This window comes from Schistocerca americana, chromosome 1 (assembly GCF_021461395.2).
Source record: "Schistocerca americana isolate TAMUIC-IGC-003095 chromosome 1, iqSchAmer2.1, whole genome shotgun sequence".
Taxonomy (NCBI): domain Eukaryota; kingdom Metazoa; phylum Arthropoda; class Insecta; order Orthoptera; family Acrididae; genus Schistocerca; species Schistocerca americana.
In genome coordinates this window covers 744,017,338-744,039,381 of record NC_060119.1, presented here as the reverse complement: position 1 = coordinate 744,039,381, position 22,044 = coordinate 744,017,338, and the positions used below count along the sequence as shown (strand labels likewise).

The 22,044-nt window shown below is 44.1% G+C and overlaps 1 protein-coding gene across 1 annotated transcript in view; it reads right to left on the bottom strand.

Annotated features, from left to right (window-relative positions):
• The window catches only part of LOC124610909 (polycomb protein eed), a 93,286-nt gene that overhangs the window by 53,273 nt on the left and 17,969 nt on the right, over window positions 1–22,044 (bottom strand). The window contains exon 2 of the mRNA XM_047140198.1: window positions 19,170–19,315. Within this exon, the coding sequence (XP_046996154.1) occupies window positions 19,170–19,315 (146 nt within the window). The remainder of the gene's footprint in view (window positions 1–19,169; window positions 19,316–22,044) is intronic.

Here is a 22,044-nt window from a genome sequence, read left to right as displayed (position 1 = left end):
GGAAATGGCCCTCATAAATGCCTGGCTCTTCTACAGAATAGTACATGGGGAAAATGCACTGGACTTCAGACGTGCTGTTACAGTTACATACCTGAAATTGGACACTGGAAGACCGAATATTGGATGTCCAATGGAATACCCATCAAGTCAGTTGAGAGTGATACCTGACATCAGGTTTCATGGAATTGGTCATATGATTAACAAAAGAAGATGTGTAAGAGCTAAATGCAATGGGAAACCAAAAAAAACATATTGTGTTAAATGCTGTGTAACACTGTGTGTTAAGTGTTTTGTATTATTTCACAAAAAATAAATAGTTAAGACTTGCATACAGTTTAGTATGCTATATGATACTGTTGGATCCCAGCAGCCTATTTTGAGGACTGCCATTATATCAGCATGTATAAATATTCTTTGGCTATTTTTGTACTTATTGTGGTTCATACACTATGTACATTATAATTAAGGAATAAAAAATTCAATTTAAAAAGAATTAATTTGGGGCTTAATGGGTTAACATGACTGGTACAGTAGGGTTTGTTGTTTCTCAGAGCAGGGAGGCATATTGCTGTAAACCACGTTTCCTGAACTATTACGCCTATTATGGAGTAAGCAGCTATTAAATGACAGAGTTCGGTCAGATGGCGATAGCAGCTGTTACAGTCCAACTGAAGAAGCACCGGAGTCATGTCTGAGCAAGTGGCAAATGGAAAAAATGGGTGTGTGTACTTTGCTACCAGGTCATAGATCAGCTGATTGTGTGATCTGTCATCAGTGTGCATCGGTTCAACTTCTGCAAGGAGGGGGAGCAAACATCCGAAGCCTCAGAAGTAGTTTATCTTTGTGTTTTTCCTTTTAGACTGATTTCTTTGGAGATTTCCCCAGTTTATCTTCCGGGAGCGAAGAGGGCCTACTTTTCTTCAGCCTGCAGCCTGTGGCTACTGGTCCTTGTCTTGAGAGGGGCGGGGCAGGGGCCACCTTGACAGGTTTCCTCGTTGCTGATGATGCCAGAGGATTTTTAGGCACCTCTGGCCACACTGATGGTGTGCGAGCCGCCGGTACTATAGAAGCAGGGGGTGAGGGAGCTCCCATTCTCTCCCCCACCTGTAGAGCAGGCCCTGGGATACAACCAGGGCCGGCCCTGGGATACAACCAGGGCCAGGTGATGTCGTGCGAGCCCTTTTTGTCACGTGAAGTATGGACTGTGAGACAATAGTCGCAAAATTTAAGACCATGTTAGTCAGATGAAGTCTTCCAAGCTTTTTCTTTGCACATTGATAAGACAGGTGGTCAAGCGTTTTATACTCTGAATTTTCTTCTCCCTCTTGAATACTGAGCATTGCTGTAAACAAGGTGGTCGTGGTTTCAGACAGTTAACACACTGGCGTGGTTGATCACAAGGGCTGTCCACAGGGGATGCCAGTCCACATGCGTTAGAGATAGCCTCATTAGAACAGCAGGAGGACATGTGTCCAAACCTTTGGCACTTAAAACATCTCATCTGAACAGGAAAATAAGGTCCAACATCATATCTATAAACCATGACCTTAACCTCCTCAGGTAAAATGTTGCCTTCAAAGGCTAGGATAAAAGCTCCAGCGTCCTCTTTGGATGTGGCAAACAAAATCGCCACCACACTGCACCAGATTAATATGTATCTCTTCATCAGTTCATAGCATTAGGTCCCTTGAATTCTACTGAGCTTGTTATGAGGAGAAATGGTGATTGGCACATCACCTATCCTGACACAGGTCTGAAGTGCCAGTGTTTGGTTAGCGTGCAATGTTTTGATCGGCAAAGATTCGTTTCTCATCACCTCTATTGCATTAACCTCCCTTGTCCAATCTTCAATATTTTCAACGAAAAACAGTGACTTCATTGTAGTGAAAGATCCGCTGTCAGTTCAGGAACAAACAAGAACTAGGCAAACTGTCCACTTCCATTTCTCCTTACCTCTCTCGTCTCGAGACATGGTTAAAAACGGAAATGCAATAGGATTGTAACCTAAGCATTAAAATCACTGTTCCTGACTGTTGAGAAAGCCATGTTGGCATGGCCAGCGTTAAGTTTGATCCATTTCATTGTGGAACATCCACCTTGATGCCACTCACTTCGATCTGAGGCTCTCCCCATAGGTGTCACCACGCCAAGGCAAAGGCCACCTGGCACAGTAGCCGTTGCCCAGAGTCCTGGTAGCCTGAAGCAGATAGATACCTACTCCTTGGCTGACATGGGGAGTATACAGCTCAGGCATCGGCAGTGCAATCCTTGCATTGACAGTCGGCTACCAACAAGAGAGTACATGACAACTCACCAAGACAAACTGACTTCCATGCTGGATTTCGGGTAACAGAGCACAGTGGAGAGTTAATGCACCATAGTAAGCCATCTTTACCCAAATGACCCGCACTTCTGAAAAATTTGGAAAGTGGAGGTCAAACTCAAAATGGGGACCAGAATTTAAAAAGCCAGAAGAGGCGAGGGAAATACATTAAAAACAGCGAAAACCTTCATAAGTCCAAAGAACAGTCAAAGCACCAATACAAAAATGTGACCAAATACAAAGACTCCTATTAGTCACCTCTTACGACAGGCAAGAAATGACAATGGGTCTATTCTAGCTCCTGACACCACAAGGGGAAGGACAATTTGAAGTCAGTTTGAGTTCAAACAGCTTTATGGTATTCAACAAAACATTAGTATTTCTCAAAAACAAATGAAAATCATTAGAAATCATCAAGGCTACAGTATGACCATGTTAAGGTAAACCTGGTAATAAACATCATAATATGCTTCCAACACAAGCAATTTGAGTATTCAAGACAGAATTGTGTCACTGCTAGTGTTGCATGTGTCATGTGCTACCAGTCTCATGTGTTGCTCAAGTGCAGAAAATTCAAGCAAGATGCATGTCGTGAACACAGAATCATTGTGATGCACAACAACTTGTGCGAAAATTGTCTGAAGTGGCAAACACCAGTCAAGTACATACAGTTACTGTTTACTGAAGATATTGTTCACTGGAGATCAACCCAAGCAAACAAATGCTTTCTGCGACAGTGAAAAAAGTTGCAAGACAGCAGTGGAAAAAGACAGACTTGTGTTCTATTAGATTCTGGGTCAAAGGCAGGCTTTGTATCGCAAGAATGTGCACAACACCTCACATCATCAAAGGTGGCACAGCAGAGTGATAATTCAAGGAATAGGTGCAACCCCTCACCAACAAAACACCCTGTATAAGTGGGCTCCTGCATAAGTAAATTCATGTTGTCTGCTGAATGTTTAATTTAACACAAGATAACTGACACCTTTGAGACATAAATAATTGCTCCCAGAACATGGAACTTGCCGAATATGCAACATGCTGATCCAGAGGTTTTCGTCACCTGACAAGATCAACTTATTGCTAGAAGCAAAATTTTGTCTTTACATTCAAAGTCAAGGGCTATCTCCTTACCAGCTACTCATCATGTGCTTCAAAAAACAGAACTAGGTTGGGTGATATTGGACAACAGAGAACACCAGCTTGTCATGGCATCCAGTCAAGTCTAGCTTTGTAAAAACAAGGCTGACATTCAAATATGTTCAATTCTGGGAGATAGAAAACTGAAATCAAGTTGTGATGACAAAATAAAAGTAACAGTATGAAGCACAATTTGTGGAACACACGACACACAATTCCACAGGTAAATTTGTTGTCGGCTTTTTCATTTCATGAAAAGCCAAGTCAGTCAGTTGACTCTTTCCACAAGGCAGCAAGAAGTTTCTCTCAAACTCAAACTGAACAGTGACTAGTGAGTGAACAGAAGGTTAAGGGAAGCTGCATTTAGTTCATGAGGCAATACGAAAACATTTGTGGGGAACCACGACTCTGAGATACAGGAAATAACTGCAGCTGTGGCATGGAACCATCTACAGTGGAGAATCTGACAGTTCGAGGAGTATCTCCTGCACACATGCATGAAAACCGCCTGTGGTGGAAGGGATCTACTTGGCTTAAAGATGATGACACTTCACTTTCTGTATTAGACACCTCTAATGTTTCTGCATTTCAGGAGGTGCCATGAGAAAAAGGTAAAGTCCTCTGACGTGAGCAGAGCAATCTGAGGCAAGGAACACATCAATCGTCACTTTGTTCCTACAACATCACCAAGTTCTAGCAGAACATGGGAATCAGGAGTGAAGTTCTTCAAATACCACTTGTAGCGAACAATGGAAACCATATGTCCAACATTCAAAGAGCTGACAACCTGCTGACTTGTCAAATTCAGGCTTGCTTGAACTCTCATGCCACTGTCTTGCAATCCTACTGATTCTCAACTCCTCATTCGGGTAATTTCCTAATTCGAACAGCAATCACAAGTATCCCTCAGCAAGATTTAGGTACACCCCAACTGAGCATGCTTGCAAGGTGGGAACTACTGTAACAAGGACTGCAGATCTTTTGGCGCCGCTGGTCATCTGACTTCCTGCATCATCTGCAGCAGTGAGCCAAGTGATTGTAGTAAGAGAAGATAACTTGCCATCCTTGTGCTGGAAGCTGGCCATCACTGAAGGATTACATCTTGGTCATGACAGAATGGTGCGAGTGGCCAGTAATCGCACACGAGGGGTTTTCAAGAGAGTAGTCTCAAACTATGTCCTTTACTGAGTGAAGTGATACAAAAGTAAACAGATGCTCAGGTTTTTTACCTTTTACATTTTCTGTTCTGTGTGTCCCTTCGCTCAGCAGACTCAGAGTATTTGATCTTTTTTTCCAGTGTATTTTTTATTTATGTGATTGTGGTTTTCAGGTGTCAGTTATAAACTCTGTTGACAGAACTGCTGATTGAAAGCTGCAATGATGTATGTATTTCCACATGTTCTTTTTTAACCTTTAGCAGAACTTTTATTATTTTGGAGAGAAAGTAATTTTTCCTATGCAGCCAGTATGTTTTGTCATTACATCAATATGAGTCCCAGGAGAGTGCTGCCCTTTCTGGCATTATTTGTAACTGAGGGACAATCATGTTCAGCAGCAACCCATCCCAGGGCATCTAACGGCACACTCGTCCCTATGAGAGAACAGTGCTGAATGGTGACTCAGTTGGTCGACTGTTGTTGCTAGTGGGCACTGAGACTTTTATGTTAAACAACAAAGATGTATATTTTGTTTTGTGATTGCTAACTCAGTTGTGAATAAAAAGTGATGTCCTTTTTGGCAGAATAATATAATTGGCTAGATTAAAAATCTACTTGCCAAGCAGTGGCAGTACACACACAAAAGAGAAGGTTATAATTAGGCAAGCTTTTGTAACCTGTGGCTTCTTCTTCAGGTAAATCTCCCCCATCCCATCTAGTAAGTCCCCAACAACCCGCAGTTCTGAGCGACTTTCCTGAAATTTACCCCTTTTTCTAGACCTCTCCAGTCCTTTTACTTCGCCTCTCTTCCTTCCCCTTCAACCCTTCTGCCTGAGTAAGGAGCCACAGCCTCCAAAAGCTTGCCTAATTATAACCTCCTTTTATGTGTGTGTTCTTCTGCCGCTTGGTAAGTAGATTTTTTTATCTATCCAATTATATTACAAGTGATTCTGTAATAGATGTCGTCATTCACTGCAATCTGCATCTGTCTGAACCACTCTATAATCTTCCCAGCACTAGCACCTTCTCCCACTACTATCCCTCCCCACACACATCTTTGTTAACTCCACTACCCACCCCAGCTAGATTGCTGCTAACGTCAGACGTAGCCACAGTCACGTCTGAGTGCTTGGAAACAGTGACCACGTGTGTGTGTGTGTGTGTGTGTGTGTGTGTGTGTGTGTGTGTGTGTGTGTGTGTGTGAGGGCGGGGGCGTGCTTGCGCTAGTTTCTATTACAAAGAAGGACTTTGTTCAAATGCTGAAATATTTCTAACATTCTTTTTCATTGTCCCATATGCAAGTATGCACCACCTGTACGTGGTGAGTAGCAATCTATCTTTTCCACAGTCAGTAACTTCTGAGGCATAAAAAATTAAAATATATTGTATATTTCTTTAATATTAATGGATATGGTACAAATTAAGCCAAATTCTACTCCAGTTACAAGAGATGCTTTTAGCTTGAATACAGAAGAAGTGTTGCTTAAATGAAACTTCAGCAGATAAGTTGTTTTATGGTAAACACTTAACAAAAAGTCAATCACTTACTATGTTAAGTTCTATATTTCTTGAGTTCATAGTGTGCTTGTTACAAGGGATGGCAGAATCAAATAACCTGGTCCACTGTCGAAGAAACTGAACTAAAAGCTTAGTTTTATTAACTGTATAGGTTTGAACGAAACCAGTTGGCTTAATTATTTTCTTCCACTAATACATTACTCACCTGTGTTCCTTTTTTTTTTTTTTTGTGGTTTTAGGGCGCACAACTTCAATGGTCATTAGCGCCCTGACTACTCTAAGAATGCACCGCGAGGCACAAGTTGACCACAACAACTAAAAGGGTAAACACGATAAAAGACAGACTGACAGGCATAGGATTAAAAAACAGCATCATCAAATGTCCTTAGCGAGGTGTGTCAAATTGATAAAACGAAGAACACGAGCAGCTGCTCGTGGGTCATCCGCTAAAATGGCATCGAAAGTATTTGGCAGGTTAAGATCGAGGCGCAGTGTGTTAAGATCTGGACAGGACATTAAAATGTGTCTAACCGTCAGCAAGTGCCCACATGGGCAGAACGGCGCCGGAGCAGCCGTCAGCAGATGGCGATGGCTGAACCGGCAGTGTCCAATTCTTAACCGGGCTAAAACGACCTCCTCCCGCCGAGAAGGGCGTGAGGAGGACGTCCAAGCCACGGGAAGAGGTTTTAAGGCCCGAAGCTTGTTGTCGGTAAGTGCAGCCCAATCGGCATGCCACAGAGATAAGATGCGCCGACAAATCACACTGCTAAAATCGGACGAAGGGACGCAACAAGAAGCTGTTCGAGGCTGGAGGACCGCAGCCTTGGCCGCGGCATCTGCAGCTTCGTTCCCAGGGATACCGACATGGCCCGGAACCCACATAAAGCTAACTGGAGAACCGACGTCCACCAGCTGCTGAAGAGAGCGTTGGATCCGGTGTACGAAAGGGTGAACCGGGTACGGATCACTGAGGCTCTGGATGGCGCTCAGGGAATCTGAGCAGATGACATAAGCAGAATGTCGGTGGCGGCAGATGTAAAGAACAGCCTGGTAGAGGGCAAAGAGCTCAGCTGTGAAGATCGAACAATGGCCATGGAGCCGGTATTTGAAACTTTGTGCCTCGACAATAAAGGAACACCCGACCCCGTCATTGGTCTTAGAGCCATCTGTATAAATGAAAGTCATGTCGATGAACTTCGAACGAAGTTCCAAAAAACGGGAGTGGTAGACCGAACCGGGGGTGACCTCTTTTGGGAGCGAGCTGAGGTCAAGGTGAACGCGGACCTGAGCCTGGAGCCAAGGTGGCGTGCGGCTCTCGCCCACTCGAAAGGTTGCAGGGAGGGAAAAAGTAAGGTGTTGAAGGAGGCGACGAAAGCGAACTCCAGGGGGTAGCAGGGCAGAGACATACAACCCGTATTGACGGTCAAGAGAGTCGTCAAAAAAAGAACGATAAGACGGATGGTCGGGCATTGACAGTAGCCGACAGGCATACCGACAAAGCAGTATATCGCGCCGGTAGGTGAGTGGCAATTCGCCAGCGTCAGCATGAAGACTCTCTACGGGACTGGTAAAAAATGCTCCGATCGCAAGTCGTAAACCCCGATGTTGTATGGAGCTGAGGCGGCGTAAGATGGATGGCCGTGCAGAGGAGTATACGAAGCTCCCATAATCCAGCTTGGAGCGGACGATCGACCGATATAGACGAAGTAGGACGGTTCGATCCGCTCCCCACGACAGACCACTGAGAACACGGAGGACATTTAAAGAACGGGTACAACGGGCGGCCAAATATGACACATGTGGAGACCAGCTAAGTTTCCTGTCAAATGTAAGGCCTAAAAATTTGGTTGTCTCCACGATTGGGAGAGCAACGGGACCGAGTCGTAAGGACGGTGGGACAAACTCTTTGTATCGCCAGAAGTTAATACAGACCGTCTTCTCGGCAGAAAAACGGAAGCCATTGGCGACACTCCAGGAGTAAAGACGGTCAAGAGAACGCTGAAGACAGCGCTCCAGGACACGTGTACACTGCGCGCTGCAATAGATGGTAAAATCGTCCACGAAAAGGGAGCCTGATACATCAGCTGGAAGGCAATCCATTATTGGATTGATCGCGATGGCGAAGAGAGCGACGCTCAAAACTGAGCCCTGTGGCACCCCATTCTCCTGGCGAAAGGTGTCGGACAGGACAGAACCCACATGTACCCTGAACTGTCGATCCATTAAAAAGGAACGAATAAAAAGAGGGAGGCGACCGCGAAGGCCCCATGTATGCATGGTGCGGAGAATGCCCGCCTTCCAACAGGTGTCGTAAGCCTTCTCCAAATCAAAGAACACAGCCGCGGTCGGGCGCTTCCGCAAGAAGTTATTCATAATGAAGGTCGACAAGGTAACCAGATGGTCAACAGCAGAGCGGCGCCTACGAAATCCACATTGTACATTGGTATGTAGGCGTCGAGACTCGAGCAGCCAAACCAATCGAGAGTTAACCATTCGCTCCATCACTTTACAGACACAGCTGGTAAGCGAGATAGGTCGATAACTGGAAGGCAAGTGCTTGTCCTTCCCCGGTTTAGGAATCGGGACGACAATAGACTCGCGCCAGCATGCGGGAACATGTCCCTCAATCCAGATGCGATTGTATGTACGAAGAAGAAAACCTTTACCCGCAGGAGAAAGGTTCTTCAGCATCTGAATATGAATAGAATCTGGCCCTGGAGCAGAGGACCGTGATCTGCCAAGTGCGTTTTCGAGTTCCCGCATGGTGAATGGGGCATTATAACTTTCACAATTCGAGGAGCGGAAGTTAGGTGGCCTAGCCTCCTCTGCCTGTTTGCGGGGGAGGAAGGCAGGGTGGTAATGAGCGGAGCTCGAAACGTCTGCGAAAAAGCGGCCGAAGGCATTGGAGACAGCCTCAGGGGCCACAAGGACGTCATTCGCGACCTTCAAGCCAGAAACTGGTGAGTGGACCTTAGTGCCAGATAGCCGGTGCAGGCTACCCCAGACAACAGAAGAAGGAGTAAAACTGTTGAAGGTGCTTGTGAAAGCAGCCCAGCTGGCTTTCTTGCTTTCGTTGATAATACGACGACACTGAGCACGTAATCGTTTATAATTGATACAATTCGCCACTGTAGGGTGGCGTTTAAAAGTGCGTAAAGCACGTCGACGAGCACGTAAAGCGTCTCTACATGCTGCGGTCCACCAGGGGACCGGTACGCGACGTGGAGAAGAAGGAGGGTGAGGGATGGAATATTCAGCAGCAGCGAGAATGACTTCCGTGAGGTGTGCGACCTGACGATCGCAGCTTGTAAAGGTTTGATCCCGAAAGGTCGCCCTGGAAGAGAAGAGCCCCCAGTCTGCCTTGGAGATGGTCCAATTAGAGAAGCACGGAGAGGGGGTATGCTGCAGGAGATGGATAACACACGGGAAGTGGTCGCTCGAATATGTATCAGAAAGTGCATACCACTCAAACCGGCGTGCAAGTTAGGGAGTACATATAGAGAGGTCTAAATGGGAATAGGTGTGAGATGTGTCCGAAAGAAAAGTAGGGGCGCCAGTATTGAGGCCGACAAGATCGAGCTGGTTGAAAAGGTCTGCTAACAAGGAGCCCCTCGGGCAGGATGCTGGAGAGCCCCAAAGGGGATGGTGGGCATTGAAGTCTCCAGTTAACAAAAATGGTGCAGGTAGCTGAGCAATAAGTTGCATCACGTCTGCCCTGGTAACGGCAGATGACGATGGAGTGTAAACGGTACAAAAGGAAAACGTAAAAGTGGGGAGAGTAATGCGGATGGCAACTGCCTGCAGGCCGGTGTGCAACGTGATGGGATCGTAGTAAATATCATCCCGGACCAGCAACATAACCCCTCCATGAGCTGGGATACCTACCACAGGGGGTAGGTCAAAACGCACAGAGGTGTAGTGTGCCAAGGCAATTTGATCGCATGGGCGTAGCTTCGTTTCCTGGAGGGCTACGACAAGCGGACGGTGCAAGCGGAGCAGCAACTTCAAGTCCTCTCGGTTGGAGCGAATGCTGCGAATATTCCAGTGAATAAGTGCCATTGTAAGAAAAGAAAGATGAGAGAAGTGGTCACCTCGAAGGCCGCTTAGGGCCTGGCTTCGAGCGAGCACTGCCGCCGCTATCAGTAGGCGGACAGTCATCGTCCATTGGGTCTATAGGGTCATCGGCCATCTCGGGAGGATGGCCGGGAGGGGGAGCTTCCTCCGCCAGTGAACGGCCAGATGTACGGCGACCAGCGGTGCGGCCAGGCGAAACGGATGACGGCCTGGGGCGGCAGCCGCTGGGTGGCGCAAGAGAAGAAATGCGCCGTGGCGGGGAGGGAGAACTGTGCTTCCTATGCGCCTTTTTGAAAGGACGTGTAGTGGAAGTACCGGTCGAAGGCTGGGAGGTCGAGGTACGGAGGAAGTCTGCACGGGATGGTTCCTTCTTGAAGGCCCGTGCATCTGACTTCGGTGTCTTCGTCTTAGCAGAAGCTGAGGAAGGTGCTCGTGTCTGTGGGGTGATGGGAGGAAGAGGAGACGTCGACCGCGCGATCTTAGCACTGGCCGAACGGACGACCGTGGTGCTGAAGGTCAGATCGCATGTCTGGGTTGCTACCTCCCGAGTAGCCCGAGGAGAGGCGAGGACAGTACTGTATTTCCCCGCTGGGAGCAGCGTGGGCTTCCTACTAGCCAATAGCTTGCAAGCAGCCGAGGTGGACACTTTCTCTTTGACCCGAATTTCCTGAATACAGCGTTCTTCCTTATAGACAGGACAGTCGCGGGAGGATGCGGCATGGTCACCCTGACAGTTCACACAACGAGGAGACGGAGGTGGACAGTCACCCTCATGGGCATCCCTGCCACAGGTGACACATTTAGCCGCATTGGAACAAGACTGTCGAGTGTGATTGAAACGCTGACACTGGTAGCAGCGCGTAGGTGTCGGGATATAGGGGCGAACAGAAATAACCTCGTATCCCGCCTTGATGCACGATGGCAGCTTAACACTATCGAAGGTCAAGAAAATTGTCCGGGTCGGTACAAGGTCATTGTTGACCTTTTTCATGACCCTATGGACAGCCGTCACGCCCTGCTCAGCGAGGAATGATTGAAGCTCCTCGTCAGTCAATCCGTCGAGGGAGCTAGTATAGACTACACCACGAGACGAATTCAAAGTTCGGTGGGCCTCCACCCGGACAGGGAACGTGTACAGGAGGGTGGCCCGAAGCAGTTTTTGTGCCTGAAAGGCACTCTCAGTTTCTAGTAATAAGGTGCCGTTACGCAACCTGGTACAGGATTTGACAGATCCGGCTATGGCATCTACGCCCTTCTGAATAACGAAAGGGTTGACAGAGGAAAAATCCTTTCCGTCCTCAGATCGAGAAACTACGAGGAACTGTGGGGCAGGCGGTAGTACTTTTGTCACTGTTGGCTGGTCACGTTTCCGTTTTTGGGTCGAAGTCGAAAGAGATGGAGTAGAATCCATTGCGGAGGAATCCCCCATGATTGCCAGCGTCTCCGATGGCGCGCTCCTTCCTTGTGGGGACCCTCTCAGAGGGCACTCCCGCCTTAGGTGAATGTTTACACCTCAGGTCACACCTCCCGAGAAACAGACGGAGGGACCAATCGGCATGGTCAGAAGGTATCAGCTCAGGCAATCACCCCTCCCCGGGCCTGGCCTTTACCAGGGGGTACGCGCGTGCCTTACATGTCTACCCAGGGCGGGGACTTACGCGTTACCCCGTCACCGGCTACGCGTGCGAACGCGTGGGTCGGCCTTCAGGCACGCACAGGGAGGAAGGAAGAAGAGGAAAAAGAAGAGAGAGAGGGAGAAAGAGGACAGACTGTCTCAAACGCCGAGGCGGAGACCAGAGAAGGCAAGGAGAAGAAGGCAATGAGAAAGCAAGGGGAAGAAGGCAATGAGAAGGCAAGGAGAAGAAGGCAATGAGAAGGCAAGGAGAAGGCAAGGAGAAAAAGGCAATGAGAAGGCAAGGAGAAAAAGGCAAGGAGAAAAAGGCAATGAGAAGGCAAGGGGAAGGCAAGGGAAAGAGTAAGGAAGACAGTGAGGTGGAGAAGAGCAAAGAAAGGAACCAACAAAAGGAAGGAAGAAACGAGAAGTAAAAAACCAAAAGGACCACGATGATAGGTCGTGGAACCGTCCGTCTCCGGACGCAGGCGCTAACTACCCCCGTGAGGGGGAAGGACTCCTTTTAGTCGCCTCTTACGACAGGCAGGAATACCGCGGGCCTATTCTAATCCCCGGACCCGCAGGGGGACTCTCCTGTGTGTTCATCATCACAAGTGCTATTTCATAGGAGCACAAGAAACATAAGAGTCTATAAAAATAACACAGAACGAGTTTTAAGTGAAACACATATTCCAAAAACTTCCAGGCAGGCTAAAACAGTGTGCTGGATCGTGACTCAAACCTAGAACCTCGTCTATTGAGGGCAGTACTAGTCCACCAAGATACGCATGAGGGTTGCTGTAAAGTTTGTAAATTAGGGGAAAGGCATGGTCAGAATTGAAAGCAGGAGGGCAGGTCATGAGACGAGCCTGGCAAACTCAGTAAGAGCACTGCCCATATAAGACAATGTACTGGGTGTGAGCCTTAGCACACCTGTTTCTTTTTCTTTCTTTTTTCTGCCTTCAATTTAGCAATGGGTCTAAAAGTTAAATGCACTTTACCACCAAAGACAAAGCAGGCCAAAGATTTGCATTACTCTTTACACATTCTTTTGCCTTTTTTCTTTTCTTAAAAAAAAAAAGAGGGAGAAGGTGCCAGAGGAGTTAGTTCTAATTCATCTCTAAAAGCAGGAAGAAACATTTTTTAACTGGTCTGCCATTATCACATATCTGTCACTACAATGCGGCATAATCAATAAATGTGGCATACTTCACATTATTAATGAAATAAAACATACAATTTAAATTACTGCAACCGCATATTCTAAATAATTCTGCACACCAAGGAATAAAAAAACTCTGAAAATTCATTCCTGAGTCTTCTGTGTATTATTAATGGTAATGAATTCTATATTTCCAGAACCAATCCACAAATGACCAGCAAAACATTTTCCTAGTGCAAAGCCATATAGTACTTAACTTTTAATTTATATGAGACAAATCAGGTAAAGAAATTATCAAAAGATATCACAGTTGTGGTGTTGTCTATCATTGTGAGACCCACACATCTCTGGAGTTGCAAGGTGCCACTGCCACACAGTCTTTATGAAATATGACTGCAAGGGACATGTGTTGAGTTCTGTCCAGTTGGCAAGTGTCTGTAACAGCTGCATTTAGAATATCCAGAGACTGAGATCTACAGACCTTCCATACCACACAGCTCCATGGTCTTTGGCTGCTCCTATGTATACTTGGAAATCACGAGACACATCTGTATAAATAATTCCACGTCTGTTTACTTCAGTCACAGCAGTGGAGAGCTACAGAAGGTTAGTGTCTTTCAGTAGTAAATAAAGAGATGTGCTATTTGACTATATGTGTTAATCAGCTGACGGTTCTTTGTCCACCTGAGTGTACAGAGACCCAGCAGCAGTGACAGGGTGGGCACTCTCTTTGTTCACAATGGCAAATTGTACTGAGTCGTCTTTTTCAGTACTATTTTTGTGTTTAGTTACCTAATGCTTGGCTTCTCAGCAACTCAAATCGTACAGTTAACAAACACTTCAAGGCATGTTACAAGCAGCAGAACCAGCAGCAACCCCCCCTCCCCCATCAATTTGTTCAAGTTCAACCAGCGCAGCAATTGGCATGAGACTTTGTGGGGCATTTTTAGTGGTATCGTTCCCAGTCGCTTTATAGAAGGATACATGCAGGGTGATTCTGCCCTGTGGGCCACCAAAGCAACAGGTAAGTACTCAACTTATGGTGACCCTGAGAAAGTTTTTTCGCAAAATACTGGTAAAGAACCCACCAAGGAAGATTGTATAAGGAAGTATTTAATCCTGCTATGTGCAGCAGTAAGCAAGGCACTTTGTGTGCTTACTTTGAAAGATACTGAAATAAAACAAATCAACTATTACACTCACAAAATGGCACTGATTGATGTGTCAAAAATATTAAAGGGGAAACTCCTGACATGCATCAGAGAAAAATCAGTTCTGTCTGCAGGAACAAGTGCAACTGGTGGGGACCAACTCAATCCATGCATCTTAGACATTTGCAGTGCCAATGATTCAGTAACAACCATTGAATATAAAGCATCTGAATCATGTCATATTTATGATCAACCGAGTGTCAATTCGCAAAATATCCTAACCATTAAGGTGAGTTTTTTCAAGAGAAGTCTGGCATATAATTAATTGTTATGAATGCAAACTAGAAGATGAACCTCACTAAACCTTCAATTTGTCATCAAGCCCCATCCTATAGGCAGAGAGATCTGCCATTTTTTGTAAAGTATATGTTACATGAGGCATTCATTGAACAGTCTATCCATTACACCCCATTCTTCCAACAAAACTGCTAAATTTGAACCATAGGCATTTAGGGACCTCTCCCACAAGCAAAGACTGAAGCCCATGAAGTGGTAGCATTATATTACAAATTTAGTAAATATTTACAGCTGTATACAGTCTGGAATGAGACAAGTACGTCTCTGATCTGATGCATACAAGCTGACTGTTTTGAGAGAATTGGTCAAGCTGGTGTTCTGCTCTAAGACTTTCCAAGTGACAAAAGCAATATTGTCCTAAGGAACAGTGGGATAAAACTAGTTTTAATTCCAAGATATCATCAGGAAGGGAATCCACTTAAAATTTTTCCACAAACTGTCTCGACTTCTGTGTCCATACTTATAATGAGACCACATGCAAACTAAGAGGATAGAATACATTATCTGTTGAAAAGTATCTGCAATTCCCAGTGTAATCTGAAACTGAGCACTAGACATCACAACAGGTGGACTCTGCCAGTATAAAAAGAGGCAAGGAGTACTGTGTTGCAGTAACAGCAGACTGGGTCAGCCAGAAGGGCTAAGCAACATCTGACAGGTACTACTCATTTGGTATCACCTGATTAACAAATCTATCAAGGACATTCCAACCCTTTTAAAGCTGCCCAAGTTGACTGTTGGTGACAAGATTGTGAAGATAAAATTCAGAAGAATAACCACAGCTAAAGAAGACCACGCAGACCTCGTGTACATGGAGTACAATGGTCGAGTAGCTCCTCATAAATGCGAAGCGACACTTGATATGCTGCAAAGAATGACACTATTGGACAATGGATGACTGAAACCGAGTTATTTGTAGTGAATCATGTTATAACCTGTGGAAATCCAAAGGAAGGGTTTGTGTTTGGCTAATGCAAAGAGAATGTTTCCTGTCATAATCTGTGTGCCAAGAGCGAAGTAAAGAGGAGGTGGTGTTACAATGTGGGAGTGTCTTTTGTGATTAGCATGTGGTCTCTTTATTGTGGTTAAGAAAATGCCAAATGTGGAGGGAATGAAAATTCTAAATGTGGAGGGAATGAACATTTTTCGGCATTGGGTACCTTATGCAGTACAGAAACAGTGTGGAGACGACAATTGTTTGTATCATGACAAGGCACCCTGTGGTAAAGCAGCAACTATGAGGCAATGATCTGCCAAGCACACCAACAATTTACTCACCATGTGAGTTGCTGTTTGACAACCTAGAGAGCCACAAAAAGTGCAAACCCATTCCAAACCTCGAACGAGGTAAACCATGCTGAGTGGATAGTCACGCAGACAAACATTGACAAACTTATCTGCGAAAGGAAACAAAGAGTCGATAAAAAAAAGTCACAAAATCTGCATGCGTAAAGGTTGGTGTCTTAGTTTTAGTTCACTATCATAAAACCTTCCCTAATAGCCAAGAAAATAAAGAAGTATAGTTATACACTGTGTGTGGCTCAGCTTTCCCAGTTCAGGGAAAGTAAAAGGATTATACACATATGAGCATGTAAAACCATATTAAAATGTATAGAGCATTGCAAATAAATATATTTTGACAATATGAACTATATGATTTATTGTCCAGCATAACCGTATTCCTCATTTGCAATTAGGGTGTTTTTCACATGTTAATATGACAATAATTTGTGATAGCAGATATGGAATCCACATGGTACTTAGCCGGATAGTATTTTTTCCATATGTAAACTGTACTGTATGTTTAGGATTTAGGGGGCAAGAAAATTTAAGTCTTTACTGAGCATGACTGTGCCCCGCCTCTTCTTCTTCTTATTTTTGCACTTTCAAGAATAAACTCAGTACCGATTCTGCCTCCGAAGAACTAACAATACAAAGAACCATGATAGTCCAGGCCGAAATTTCATCCATTTAACAAAATGGTTCTAACAGGTCATTTTGATTTGCTATGATAAAGAAAAGTTAGGTAAACATGTAATTCATTGTCTCTTTCGTTGGAGACATAATGTTTGTAATGATAAATGTATGTTGAGGATTGACACATTTACTTTAAGAGAGTGCAGTGTGTCCCATGTCATGGGTATGCATGTGTCAATTGTGCTGTCAGTAATAAGAGCTTGTAGCTTACCTTGTATTGGACAATCTGATCTGCCATTCAAGATTTGTAGACTGAAAATTCACTACATGTGCACAATTGGTAGTGAACTTACAAACATTCTTCAAGCGACATAACAACTCACTCACCACATACCTGCATCCACTGTGCCGCAAAGATAGGTAAACTTTAACAATATGCCTAGAAATACTGTGTGTATTGACTGTTCCAACAAAGTGGTGGATCTGTGTTTATTCAACTGCCATTATACACTAAGCAGAAAAGTGACTGCGAGAGGCTATCTGGTAATATGAAAGCAAAAGTGCCATGGAAATACACTGGCATTTCTGATAAATAAAGGAAACATACAACGCTTTGTAGAAATATTTCCAAGCTTTTTTACATTTAAAAGTATAAATTGCACTTTTAGGCTAATTGTATTAATTGAAATTGTTGTTTTATCTTGTTTGCCACATCATCTGTTTTCTTTCAATGCAAACTACAGTAGACGACGAATACATGTCCCCGTAGAGCTCATGGGACCATTATTTTGATTGTAATGAATTAAACTAATATTTGTCACTCAATTTATTAAACATGAGCTACATCACGAAATTGCAAAGCCACATTTGTGTTGACAATGCATTCTGTCATCCCACATCCTAACTGCCCGATATCAAATTTGTACGGGAAACAATGTAATGACATACTACAAGATTGCCATATCACACTCTGCTATTGGTTTTTGGGATGGTTTTCCAACAGCTACCTGGGCGAATATTAAGACCTCCATCCGCATGCAGTTCAATTTAATTTATTCCAGGGATTGACAATAAAAATCATGTACTATCAAAGTATTTATATAAAAGCAACAAAAATAACATCATACGTACTTGTGAATGTGTTTAAACAAACTACTATCAAAGGAAAGGAATGTACATAAATGTAGGAGGAGATCTGAGTATGCACTTTAAGACAAGATTCATAAGATGCATTTTTTCCACACATTTGTGTTCATAGTCTTATGTAATGCCTGTGAAAAAACCTATTTTAAACAAACAATGAGGCAAAAAAAAAATTCTTGAAATAGTGTGTAAAGTAACATGCAGTGAAAAAAACTTTTTTGCTTGCATTTGTTGAACTTCATAGCAAAGCTATGTGATAAGGATGAAAAACTGATTCTGATGTACTGTGAGAAGCAATATGTTTTCAACAAACAGTTTTTGGTCTCCTGTCTCCCCCTTCCTTGTACACAATAAGGTGTTTCTCATTTGCCTTTGTCATAGAACAGCTCAAAATTTCATAAGCTTTATTTAAAAGACTGAACAGTAACAGTCAAAGCACTTGAAAATTTGAATAGTAGACTTAGTCAATACTTCTTTCACATCTCTGCCACTTAATGAAAAATAATTTTCAATAAGAAAACCAAGACACAAACTTAGGCAGAAATGATTTTGAACTGAATAATTTCTATCTACTAGAGGGCAATGTAGAGTGCATTATTACTATTATTAATTATTATTATTGTGGTTTTTGTTTTAACCTCCAACATAACAACACGTATCATCGATACCTAAAAATTAAATGGATTTTACCACCTCCAACAAAGTAGGCCACAGATCTGCATTGCTCTCTACACATTGGTTTGTCTCCCTCTTTTTGAAGATAGACACAATGCCAAAGAAGTTATTTCTAGTTCATCATGGAAAGCAGGAAGATGACTTTTGTTTGAACGTCCCATTGACAATGAGGTCATTAGAGACGGAGCACAAGCTCGGGTCAGGGAAGGATGGGGAAGGAAATCGGCCGTGCCCTTTCAAAGGAACCATCCCGACATTTGCCTGGAACGATTTAGGGAAATCACGGAAAACCTAAATCAGGATGGCTGGAGACGGGATTTAACCGTCGTCCTCCCGAATGCGAGTCCAGTGTGCTAACCACTGCGCCACCTCACTCGGTGACTTTCGTTAACCGGTTTGCCATTACAGTGTGGTGTAATTAGCATAATGTGGCATACTTAACATTACTGTGAAAGCAGAAATACAATATACATTATTCCAAGTACATACTTAGAATAATTTTTTGCACCAAGGAAAATAAAAAAAGCTAAGATAATTTAAAAAGTAATTCCTGTTTCTTTTGTGTAATATTAACACAAAAGAATTGTTTTAGTCCCACGTCGGAGGCTACATGGTACATAACTATCTAATTTATACGAGAGAAATAAGGTAAAGAAAGTAAGGACACCATAGTAATAAATAGGCAAAAAGAAAAATATAAAGGAGTACCATAGCGCCTCAGTCCAGCACAAAATTTTAATCTGCCAGGAAACTTCAAAACCCCACACACTCTAAGCTGTAGAGCGAAAGCTTCATTTTGAAAACATATTCCACACTGTATCTGCTAACAGTTGTTATTTTTTATTATTCAATGCATATTCTTCACTTTAGAACAATACAATTAGAACGCTATTATATTTACTGAAGGAAGCTCTGAGCAATTTGTAAATATGTCACTCACGAAAATTTGTACTGAAGTTTCATATTGTTAATTTTTTGTTGAATTTTCTTCCTACCACGTCGACCTTTTCTACCTCTATTGGTAGGAGTTTCACTGCGTGATGTGTTATCTGTGGTTGAAGTACTTCCTACACTTGATGTTTCATCCTGAAAAATTAGAAATTAATTGTTAAAAATATTGTGACAATAACCATATTATAGTAAACAGTCAGAATGCACGCCTATGGACTGACAAATTTTAGTTGCTTTTTATTAATGCAAACATTATACTACTAAATGCATAACAAACCACAATTGTGCTGGTCCAGAAGTAATGCTGACACCTGCCACTCATCAGCAGTACTCTACCTACCAACCAAGCCATCTAAGTAATATGCCTGACAGACAAATTCGAAACTTCAACCTTCCACTGTCTCCTCTCCATTGCTCCCAAATTCCACATTACCATTACGGTACAAAATTAGTACCTCCAGAAAAATTAATATAACACATAGTTTAGATACAGCACAGCCTTGGTATTCACCAGATGTGAAACTGCGATCTGGATGATAGAACAGATTTCAAATCTTGGACAAATAGAACTCCATGTTCGTAACTGCAGCCACTTCATTTTAAAGTGTATCAATTCATTACCAGCCAATCCAACAGTTTGAACTTTTCATACATAATCACACAAATATGAACATGTTAGACATGTTGTCCCTTTTAACATCCCGTCCAGACATAATGGCAATGTGGGATCATATACAGGCGTATGAACACCAATAACATAGCTCATCCCTGAACCCATACGTATGATACTGTCTGCGAATGCACTAAAAGTGTGCATGCCCGGGGAAATTTAGTACCAGCAACAGTCCATTCCAAATAAGGGACATGACCACCTCTGGCACTCTACATATACAATCGTACCACAGCGGTTAGTGTTAGGTTCTTCAGACCTACCCATTCATCGACTGGGACATTCACAAAAGCCAAAGGAGGGTCACCAATTGCACCCCGCACATGTCACAGTAGATAATGCATCATCATATCACTTGTTGCAGATGTCGTGAACCCTCACATTTATTCCACCATACGCCCTATGTATGGTATCAGTGTCAGGATCAATTTGTGTGCAATGATTGACCATGTGTTCATGGATGCTGTGATACTGATGACGTCTAGCCCCTGCACACCACTGCCTAGTATATTGGTAATGTGTGGCTCAGCAGTAACTATATTGTTGTTCAGCCCAGTGTCTTAATACCATTCATGCCACATGCACCCATATCTTAGTTGTACTATTTATAAATTATTAACAAGTGACACAAGATACAGTTTTTTTTTGCCTAATGATACTATATCTGAACCATTATAATAAGTTGGTTGGTTGGTTGTTTGAGGTTTAAGGGACCAAACAGCAAGGTCATCAGTTCCTTGTTTCACATGTGGTCCATTCCGCTAAAGTGACATCTCAGGAAAGTCAGAACAATAAAAGGGAAAAGGCTAAAACCGTAAAGGGGCAGTCATGTTGTCAATGGTAAAAACAAAACGAGGGAAGTCAGCAAGAGAACGAACCCAACGCTATGCTGAAGCAGCATAGGCAAGACCACCTGTGACTTAAAAGGTACAACCGCAAGAATGTAGAAAGTACGTATGGGAAAAGGAGACTAACCAAGCCTTTAAAAAAAGGGTAAAAACAGAGTAAAAGGGGAAGAAAAGAGGATTTCGGTCAGGGAGGTGAATCGGGAATCTCCGAACACTGCTTACAGTGGGAGACACCCGAACACTCACCGCCCTGCCCCAATACCAGAGAGAGATTAAAAACCTTAAAACTGAGAATAAAAACCCCTTTCCCGGAGGAAACTGAGAACCAGAGAGACCATCCAGGAATCGTCAGCTAACATCAAAGGTAAAGTGTGGGGGAGTCTGTACTTAGCACACAGAGCCAAAAGAAGGGGGCATTCAACCAAAATGTGGGCTACCGACTGGAAGGCTCCACAACCACAAAGTGGGGGCGGCTCATCACGCAAAAGAAAACCATGGGTCAGCCTGCTACGGCCAATGCAGAGACGACACAGTGTGGTCGAGTCCTTTCGAGAGAGGCGAAAGGAAGAAAGCCAAGGGCCTGGTGTCACCTTAATCGCACGAAGTTTATTAGACAGGGGAGTAGCCTCCCAAGAATTGGCCCATGACTGTGCGAAGTGGGATTTGATGTGAAGCCGTAAATCCGCTGCAGGAGGGGTTACAGAAAACGGGGGGTAAGTGACTGCTCCCCCAGCGAGGAAGGCAGGACAAAGAAGGAAGCTGAAAATCACGGCAAAGAGACGCAAGGCGGAGCCCAACCGGTAAACCCGCCCGAGGGCGGGAGTCGGGTGGGCGACGTCCATGGTCTGGGAACAGGATAGAATAGGAAGGATGAGTGGGAGAGGAACGGATAGTGAGTGCATAAGACACCAGAAGCTGGGACCGCTGAACAGAAAAGGGGGGGGGGGGGGGGGATCCCAGCTTCAACCAGGAGATTATCAACAGGGCTAGTAGGGAATAGGGAAGGCACCAGTGGCCAAACGGATACCACGATGGTGGACTGGATCCAGCGCGTGCAGTGTGGAAGGAGCAGCTGAACCATAAACTTGACAACCATAGTCCAAGCGAGACAGGACTAGAGCACGATAAAGACGGAGAAGGAGGGAACGGTCCGCACCCCAAGAGGAGTGGGCAAGGAAGCGAAGGACATTGAGTTTACGGAAACATCCTACCTTCAGAAGTCTGATATGGGGCAGCCAAGTGAGCTTGTTGTCGAAAAAAAGACCCAGGAAACGAAACTGTGGGATCACAGGCAATCGTTTGGACCACCCACGATATTAAAGGAGAGATTGAAACCCGTGTGAGAG